This window comes from Ziziphus jujuba, chromosome 1, assembly GCF_031755915.1.
Source record: "Ziziphus jujuba cultivar Dongzao chromosome 1, ASM3175591v1".
In the NCBI taxonomy this organism is placed as follows: domain Eukaryota; kingdom Viridiplantae; phylum Streptophyta; class Magnoliopsida; order Rosales; family Rhamnaceae; genus Ziziphus; species Ziziphus jujuba.
In genome coordinates, this window is record NC_083379.1 from 45037997 (window position 1) to 45048458 (window position 10462).

Genomic DNA, 10462 nt, shown 5'->3' on the forward strand with positions numbered 1-10462 from the left:
TCTTTTATAACTCTCTGCTTACTTATTTTTTTTGCTGGTGTGGCTTGCCCCCCGGCCCCCCTTCCCCCCCGACTCTCTGCTTACTTATTACTACCAAAACGAATATATTCATTGATGTTAACCAAGTCAACCATTTTTTTTTTTTTTTTGGGGTGAATTACCAAGTCAACCTGCTATTCTTACCCAAAAAGCTTCAAACTACAATCTAATCCATACTATTCGATTTAGTAAATTTAGAATCAAATCTAAACCATTGAAAGCTTCAAACTCAAATCAAATCAAATCATTTATGATCGGTTTAGTTATGATTGGTTAATCGGTTTGAAACTTATGAGTCTATTAATATATAATACAAATTAAAAATCTTCTAAACATAAAATATAAATAATAAAATGTAATTATACAAATATAAAATACAATTAGAATAATACAATATAGAATAAAATATAATATTACAATCTATAATATGCAATAACATTCATCAATGTTAAAAAGAAAAAAAAGAAAAAAAACACTCTTCAATGCAATTGGTGCGGTGGTGGTGGTGCCGAGTTTCAACAACTGGTGCGGACTGTGCAGTGGTGTCGAGTCTTGAAGAGCAGAGAATGAACTTGGTGGTAGGGTTGATGGTGGCAGCGGCAAGCATGTTTAGGGCTTCATAAGGAATTGGAAATTGGGGATATATTATAAAAATATTAAACATTAAGAGATATTATAAAAAAAATATTAAAAATTAATATATAATAATAAAAAATATATAATTTTTTAATTATATAATATATTGTTTGGATTTGATTGGGTTGAGTTTGGTATAAATTTTCAATTCTAAACCATTCCAATCCAAATAATTTTTGATATTTTTAAACCCAATCAAATCTAATTTATATAAAATTTCAATATAAACCGTTAAAAATGAATTGAATTGAGCGGATTGAATTGGATATTGTCCATCTGTACTTCTGTACTAGTGAGGGACTAAAAAGCTACTGGGCTGAGAAATTGTTGGCATTAGGCCCATTAGCCTAGTTTGTTCGCCTTCATCGACTAAAATACATGACTGCTGACCCAAGTCATTGCAGGGCCCACTGCGCTCATCTATGCTTTCTATCGGTGCCAACTTTTGGTACTTTGTCAACTCTTCCTTGTATTGGCTATTGCCTCCAATTCCATGTTGGATCGAGCTTTGACCCGGTGTTACTCCATCAAATAAATCACTTAAAGGAATATTTCCCTCCAAAGCTCTAACTATCTGCTTCATAACATTTATATATTTTATAGAAAAAAAAAAAAATTGGAATCCCAGGAATTTAATTGAATTACTGATAAATTTTGAACATGACCCATGATCATCATCCTTATATAAATATATATATATATATATATAAAATAAAATTTTAGAGTCTCAATAATAAATCCATATTGGTTAATCCGTAATGTAAAAAAAATTACCTGACCCATTCGTGGTCTATGCGGGTCTGAATGACACACACAAGCAACAGCACAAGCAACCATTCGAGCCATTTCGCTTAGGTTGTAGTCATTCTGCAGCATTGGATCAACCAGGTCGTTGAAGTAGCTTTTTTCAAGTGCTTGCGGAAGCAAGGCCCTGGCCTGAATTCAATACACATTTCAATCAATCATACTACAATGAGAAAGGAAAGGTGAACTCTATAGAATGTCCACTTCTAAAAGGTGAACTCTATCATCATCTTAATTATAACTCAATATATTTAAGCATAATTAATCGGAAAAAAAAAAAAAAAAGAGTGATTATGATAGATACTTTATTCTACAAACACGTACAACAACAATGTTGAAATGACAAGGATCTAATGAATTATGGTATTACATACCCAATTAACGATGTTATGATTAGGTTGATCTTTACTGATTGCACGGCGTCCAGAAATCAACTCCAAAAGCACAACCCCAAAAGAGTATACATCTGACTTATAAGTGAGTTTTCCAGTACGCACAAATTCTGGAGCTATATAACTGCATTTGTCGTATTCAAGATTTTAGATAAAAGAGAAGCTCGAGCAAATGGTTATATAAGCTAGCAAAAGTAATTGTATAGCAGCACCAAATCTATGTTTAGAAGGTACATTACAATTGAATCTTACCCAACAGTTCCCATGATCCTTGTGAGAACATGAGTATCAGGATCAGGACAAAACTTAGCAAGTCCAAAATCTGCAACCTGCATAAAAGAATCTAGCTAGTATATCTATTGCATGATAAAAACCTAAATAACGTTTGACAACATATGTATGTATATATATAGTTTGAGCCAATACAATATCAAAACTACTTCTCATCACTTTTCAATTTTGATTTGGCGTTAGAAGTATTGAAAATATATTTGATATATATTAGAAGTATTGAAAATATATTTGATATATATTGTTGAGCCTGCTACCTGATAACTAAAGCATTTAGGATAAACAATTAGGGAGATTTTTTTTACAATTCCATTTAGATTTTATACAGTTTTATAAATTTTAATTATCCAAAATATTCTTTTTATTTTTTTTTTCTCTTTTTCCTTCCTCTTCTCTCTTTCTCCACGACCCCCTCCATCACCAATGATCTCTCTGAGCCATAGATTTCCTGTTTTAATTATAGTGCATTCTTTAAGTTAATTTTTCAAATATCTATTTTCTTTGATTTTGTTTTTACTTAAGAATTTATAACATATTTTTTAATTACAGATTTTTACCCTCATTAACCATAACCATTAGCCAGTCTGTTTGCAAGCCCTATGATAAGTTTGGCATAAGATTTTGAAATGGCAAAGCATTTCCCCATGGAAAAGGTGGAAGAAAAACTGATCAATTTGCAAAAGTTGGGCAAGCAATGAGAGATCCCTTTGTAATAAAAGACTGAAACTTGAATCTGGGGTTTTCTCTTTTGTTAGAAATTCATTATGTTTGTGGGTTTTGATCTGGGTTTTTGAGATTTTGCTGTGACCTTGTTTTTGATGTTTTTGGTTTTTGTGGCCTTTGGGTGATTTTTAGGATATTTGCGAGGGCCTAACGTTAACTTGCCTCATTTATGTTATTAACAATGGCCATGGAGAAGCCAAAAACCATAAGGCAAAAGGCCACAGAAAGAAGATAAGGCTTTGCAAAAGAGGCACGAAAAATGATGCAAGCATGGGACGAATTTGATAAAAGTTTAAGGATACTTTTATAATTTAATAATGAATAAAACTGTATAAAGAGATTTTGATAGTGCAAACTAGAAGTACTCAAACAATTATTTAACAAGGAGAAATGACGAGAATAGAAACTAATTAACGATATGATTATCAAACTGTAAGATTAATTTAGAAATTACATGTGGATTAAGTAATTCACAATCTAATATCGTAATTTAATGATACGTTTGAAAATAAGATGTTAAAAAAAAAAAAAATACCTTTGCTTCAAAGTTATGCTCGAGAAGAATATTAGCTGCTTTAATATCACGGTGTATGATTTTGGGCTGACCTGAAAATTCGTTTTGCTCAAAAATGCCACGTTAAGGCCAAGAGTTTAAACTGATGCATGTTTTGCATGTACATATATATATATATATATGTAACATAGATACAAAGAAAACTCACAGTCCTCGTGTAGATATGCAAGTCCTCTTGCAGAACCTAGAGCTATTTTCATTCGGGTTGGCCAGTTCATAGTTGGTCTCCCATTTCCTGCAATGTTACTTTTGTCTCATAAATCCTCTGTATCCTCAATGAAATGCTCAAAATGAAATTAAGCTTGCACATTGTCCAGATGGTGAAAAGTTTAATTCATAGTTGTAAACAACATATATATATATATATATATATATATCATATTTAGTAGAATCCTGTCCGGTATGTGGACAGTTTCTCACATAGTTGAATCTCTTATGCAAAAAATATATGGTTTTTGAATCATCAACTTGTGCAAATGCTACTATGATTAATCAAGAAGTGTCGTTTGGTAACAGGTTGGTTTTTGGTTTCATCTACCTAATAAATAGTGCCCAATATGCTTCCTTTAAATCTTTAGTAATAATTACTAACAGTTAGAGTTCGTTAGGTATTTCAAATAATTATAAATTTTAGGGGGAAAAATAAATTAATTTCTAATTTACAAGCCATTTTCAATTATTTTTTATTTGGTATTTTGGTTTTTTCTTCTTCTTTTTTTTTTTTTTTTTCTTTTTTATCCCTTAAGTTTAGAGTTAATTAAAATATGTAATAAACTCAAACTATCATTAATTAATCCTAATAAACATTTGAAGTAAGTAAATTATACAGAATTAAGCAGAAAAAAACTAAAACCAAATATGTTACCATTGACAGCAAAAAAAACTGCTTTCTTGGTAGACTAAGAGAACTAACAAAATTAAGCTAGTCACAGAAAAGACTTACCATGCAGTTGAAATTCCAACGTGTTGTTTGGGACAAACTCATAAACAAGCAACCTCTGGTCGCTACTAACACAGTAACCAACCAGTGAAACAAGATGTCTATGATGGACACGACCAACGACCTCAACCTCAGCCCAAAATTCGGGTTCCCCCTGCACACTTCCAGCTTTTAGCTGCTTAATAGCAACCGCTGTTCCATTTGGAAGGACGCCTTTGTAGACAAATCCAAAACCACCTTGGCCAAGGAGATTGTCAGGGGAGAAATCATTTGTTGCCATCTCTAGCTCTTCATATGTAAAGATGCCAGCTGGATGTGGTCTCTCAAAGGCGTAGCTGACACTCATTGAAGAAGATACTGAAGCATTTAGTCCTAGGCGAGGAACAGCTTTTTGCACTTGTTGAATTCGGTTAGCTGAAGATTCACCTGCTGGATGAGCAGCAAGCAATTGGATGTTACCATCGGTATCAGTTCTATATATGGAAAAAACAACATATATATGTATATATATAAACATAGATAGTAGAAACAACTATTGCCGACTACTTTCTAACGCTTCCAAGGCCTTGTTTAGGATAGTTTTAGTTTCTGCTTTTTAAAAATTTACTCTTTTCCGAGAGAGTTTTGAATAATCAAAAAGCTACGGCTTTTGATAAGGAAAATAACCCAATAAACATCATATATGTGCGCTAAAATTGGAATTGTAGGGGAGGGTGCCGAAGTCCATGAGGTTCGTCTAACCCGTTTTCGATATGTCCATGATTCTTCCTCATCTTCTTCTCCTCCTCCACCCACCACCACCAGAATAACATAAAATTGCAAGCAGAAATATCACACCCAACACAATCCCCCAAAGGAGATCACCTGACTTTAAAATTGTTACTACATATACTGTCCCAAAAATGAGCACCACAGCCACCGAGTTTCCATTTCCTGCAGGACTCGACGGTTGTGTCTACACACACACACACACACGTATATTTGAAAATTTATTAAGATGATGAATATTGTTAAACCCCAAGTAGCTAGTTTAGTTTTATGTGTTAATTACTATTTAGTATTGATTCTCGTGCTATATACGATATGTGTAGTAATTAGTTATATTCAAATTTAATAATGACATGTACAATTTCTTTTTACTATCTTACTTAGATATACATACATATATATATATATAATATCATAAATAATAATTAAATAATAATATTTAAGCTTTGATATAATTATATATTAAATGCATGTTTACATACAAAATTTAAAATTATATTATATGTATTATCTGTTATAAAAATAATTTAAAATAATTTGAAACAGCAAATTAAAAATAAATAAAAATAGATACATTAAAACAAATAATAATTATAATAATAATATGTAATAAAAATTTTAAAAAAAAAACATATTTATCCATTAAAACCATTTCAACACTACTGATTTCTGATTTATCATCAAAACTTAGAACTTTTTAAAGTCTTAGGACCCAAACTTTGAACATCCACTGCATCTTGTCAGCATTGATCTAGTTGATAAAATCAACATGTCCGATTATATATGAAAACTTATTTAAAAGTTTTATTATTATTAAATATATTTAATTTATTTTTTTTCAATCTATATCATAAAAATTTGTTAAGAAAGGAAAGTTTGACCTTTATATATAATATTATTCAATTATATAATTCAAATTCAAAAGTGTTTACCTATCTAATTTTTTCCATTAATAGAGTTCATATTTAAATTTAAATATATTTATATAATATTTTTCATTTATAGAATTCAAATTCAAATATATTTTTTAATTCATTGCAATAATTGATTTTTCTATGTTAAATACTCATAATATAATTTTATTATTATTATTATTATTATTATTATTTGCCCAATGAATATTTTTTTACCTCATAAGATAATTCATTTATGGTTATATATATTTTAAAAAAATTAAATAAAGAGAACAATTTCTTGAAATTTAAATATTTTTGATATTGAAATCCTATTTATTACATATCTATATATCTGTATTTATTAGTATATAGAATCTAATTATTAATTACCATATATGATAACTTTTAATTTTATAATAAAATAACTATAATAAATCAACAAAAATATTAATATATAGATTATAATTTTTTTAATTTTTTTATTCTAACTATTTTTTTTATTCCTTGCAAGTAATTAATTTTTCTGTATTAATAAAAAATCAAATGTATTTGACTTATTTAGTAAATAAAAGAAAATCTAAAAAATTATTTTAAATATAAATCTTATTTTTTCATATTTAACAATTATATTATGAAAAAGATATTTCAAATTTTTACACCAATAAAATAAAATTATATTATTTATGTAATTTTTTTATGTCCAAGTAAAGATATATTTTTATTAATTTTCATATAATTACATTTATATATGTAAAAATATTTAAAATATGTTATATATTGAAATACACTTATTATTTTACAAATATTATATTATATTTTTGTCTTATTTATACATTTCAATATTTTTGTCCTAATAAAAAAATATTTTTTTGGATACAAACAATTAAACGTAAAAAATCTTATGCTCTTAAATAACTATCCTATTGGTACTAATTGATATTTTGATAATGTCATAAATAATAAAGAGAAGTGAGTTGAATTTTATATTATTTTGATAAGGCCATAATTTTCAATAAATTATAATTCTTTTTATTGATAATTTTGAAAGAAATTTGAAAAAAATATTATAATCACACTAATTATTTTACTCTTATATATTATATAAATTATTTAAAAACAAAATAGTAAAATATAAAGTCGTGAAACTAAAGTTAGGATCTTTATGCGTTAAGCTTTTTTAAATTTTCAAAGCTCTTAATTTATAAATAGTACTTGTAAAATTCAAAATTTCGGTATCAAAGATTTAAAATATGAAAATTTTTATGGAAATATTAAAAAATATCGAATATCAATAAAAATTCATAAAACATAATAGAAATTTATTTTTAAAAATGAAAATTTTTGTTAAAACTTTAGTATTAGTTAAACAATCAATTATCAAATTGATTATAAAAATTACAAAAATATTGAATATATATTTTGTTTTTCTTAATCAATTTAATTTATAGTAAGCGGTAATGGTCATTAATAAAATATTATTAATGAAAATAGAACAAAAAAAGTATATATTTGATAAATTATTTATTAATACAGATAAAACAATCATTACAATTACATTATATTTTATAAATATCATCTCAATGCTTATAAAACTCTTAGATAATTGAAAATTATTGGTCTTTTTCTTGTTCTCATTTTAAAATGTGAAATATGAAAAGTAATTATTAAAATATGTATATCCTTAATAATTTTTTATATAATTATTAATATATTAATCATAAGGATCTTGTATTAGATATAATTGTTCTTGATGTTTAGTACAATATATTCTATCATCTTTTTTATTTTTATTTGCTTAATGTTATTAATTTAAATACTATCAATACTAATTCTACATAATATTGTATTTTTATATTATTATTTTATGATGTCATTTTTTATTTTTATATAATCAATTATGAACTTGTAATTATAGGACTCTAATGAATTTATCTTATACAAAATGTATAACAAGTATATATATATATATTATCAATGAATAGAACTTATCAAGATTTTTGAATTCAATTCACTCCATTTTATTTATATAATTAAATATTTAAAAGACAATCAAAACGTAAAAAGAATTCTATCACTGAATTTAATTTGGTAAAATAATTTAAACATCAATAATATTTTTGAATTTTTTATTAAAAAATTAAAAAAAAATTTCATAGTTTTTTTAAAATTTCCATAAAAATTTCTAAAATTTCGATGAATACTATGGATTTTTTAACCAAATAGTTAAGAATTTGATGTAGATATTTTGATGAAAAATTTTATAAAAATTTTGGTGAAATTTCAGAAATTTCAATGAATATTATAAAAATTCAATCAATTTCTATTTGAAATTTAAATTTTATTTCGACTCTTTAAAAAAAATAAAAATTTCAAGAAAAATTTTGATATTTGAAACCAATACTAGCATATGCAAAAAAGACAATAAATAAATAATAAAAGAATTGACCTCCCTTGTTTTATTTTGCCGACTTGTTTGATTCATGTCAATCGTGTTGTATAGTAGGGTTCGGAAAATGGATCGATTAACGGCTCGGGCAAGATCCGTTATTATACTAATTATTTAAACTAAAGTATATATGTGGAAAAAAGGAAAAATGAGATACTTAGAAGGGGAAATAAAATGGAAAAGAAAAGATCATCATCAAATAACATCGTAAAACAATAAATCAAAGTATATTTAATGTTAGACTTAGATATTGTATTTTTTTTCATTTTTTTAAATGAAAGAAATTTTTTATTTTTCCTATTTGTCCAAAACGTCTATAAAGAGAATTTGGAAGAACAGACATTAAAGTAATTAGTAGGACCACTGAAAATATATTCATTTTTTAAAAGACAAATAATATATATATATATAGCTAAATAAGGAGGAGTGGACTTGCTCACATTGGGATTGTACGGGAGGTTCTCCATCTGCATGAGGCTTCCCCAATCTATCTTCTGTGTTCATTGTTGTCCTCCTCGTCCAATGCAACAACAAAATAACAATTCCCACCACACATATCAAACCGCCTCCACCGAACCCCACAACTAGCCCCGCCAACCTTTCCAGAGGTGAGGCCGGAGACGATGGAGGCCGAGACGGCGGAAGCGCAGACCGCAGAGTCAGAGACCGCCGAATCGCAGGCCCATCAACCGAAAACGGACACGGTGACCATGATTCTGAACATGGTGCTGGTGCTGGTGGTGAAGATATGCTCATTTTACAGAAAAGTCCAAAATTAATGATTAAGAACGGTGGAGAAGGCAAGAGAGGAGAAGAATGAAAAGATGATGAATGTTGAATTCAGTAGCACCATATATTATAATGGCCTAGAGTGCTACCCTGTCTCCAATCGTGAGTATCCACGTGTCATCCTACCTATTTATATCTATCACGCTCACATATACATATACCCATTTAAACATCCACACATATATATATATATATATATATATAAAATATTATGCAATATGAGGATTGATTTGGATACAAAAGATACTGTTTAACAATCAGATTGTATGTATAGTTAATTGTGGCAGAATTCGTGTTCTTAATTGGCCTGCGGAGCGCGTTCTTGTACTGAAAATGATTGAGATGTATCAAAATTGGAGGACGCAAACCGGGGATTTGCACCAATTCGGCCACTTTGTAACAAGTCCTCATCAAATTAGTGAACAACATATAAAAATGGCCCTGGATACATACATCGAGAAGAAAAATCAAACCAGTTTGAAAAGATTGAGTAATTTAATTTCAACGACTTTTTGGCCCGTCAATACTTTTTATCGTTTAATAGCATTTTAATTACTTTGACTTCATCCTCTCCGGTACACACTGAAGATACATAGCAAAAGCCTAGTGACCTCCAGTGACCTAACACTTTTCTATGGCCGATGACTTTGACTATAACTCTTTTTTTTTCCAAATTGTCGGTTAGCTTGTCATGCTCGATCATATATGTCATCCTTAATTTCCTCTTCACCAATGTTGTTACAATGTTAATATATATTCAAGGTATATTTCATCTTGACCTTTAAAAGATGACTCTAATCACAATATATAATTCATTAAGTTTTGAAAATTATAATTATCATCTTTATTAAAGATGTGAATGATATTATTCCATTGGATATGAATGAAACTATTGGGAAGAAAAATGATAATATTCAAATTATGTTTAAATAAGCCTTACAAGATGATGAAATTTATCCAATATTCAAAAATAAAAAACAATGTTAATACGCTGAGGTGACCATAGTTTTTATTATTAATTTCCTATTAACTAAGAACTAATTTGATATTGCTGTAACTTTAAAAAAAATTAATTTTAACTATGCTAAAGAAAGAATATCTGAATAAAGAAAAAGTTGAGTGTTTGGTATTTCATAAAATGATGCAAGACGCAAAGGTTAGTTG

At 27.8% G+C, this 10462-nt stretch overlaps 1 protein-coding gene across 2 annotated transcripts; it reads right to left on the reverse strand.

Annotated features, from left to right (window-relative positions):
• Nucleotides 1-521: 521 nt before the first annotated feature.
• On the reverse strand, nt 522-9965 carry LOC107404657 (proline-rich receptor-like protein kinase PERK15). 2 transcript variants are annotated; one of them, XM_025069732.3, is made up of 8 exons: nt 8950-9965; nt 4403-4825; nt 3608-3694; nt 3421-3491; nt 2124-2200; nt 1854-1995; nt 1450-1611; nt 522-1249 (listed from the first exon to the last, which is right to left on the reverse strand). In XM_025069732.3, exons 1-8 carry the CDS (start codon nt 9263-9265, stop codon nt 965-967), a joined length of 1563 nt encoding a protein of 520 aa, XP_024925500.1. In that variant the 5' UTR covers nt 9266-9965; the 3' UTR covers nt 522-964. The 2 variants fall into 2 exon arrangements, with proteins under 2 accessions (XP_024925500.1, XP_015867127.1); XM_016011641.4 differs by having other exon boundaries at nt 4403-4828; nt 8950-9964.
• Nucleotides 9966-10462: the final 497 nt, after the last annotated feature.

Excerpts from the sequence above, each read along its gene's own strand:
- LOC107404657 (XM_016011641.4), bottom strand. The coding sequence starts at position 9,265 with ATGAGCATATCTTCACCACCAGCACCAGCACCATGTTCAGAATCATGG. Across the intron at positions 3,695-4,402 it reads GTTGGAATTTCAACTGCATG|GAAATGGGAGACCAACTATG; the intron begins GTAAGTCTTTTC and ends GTAACATTGCAG. Across the intron at positions 3,492-3,607 it reads TGCATATCTACACGAGGACT|GTCAGCCCAAAATCATACAC; the intron begins GTGAGTTTTCTT and ends ACGAATTTTCAG.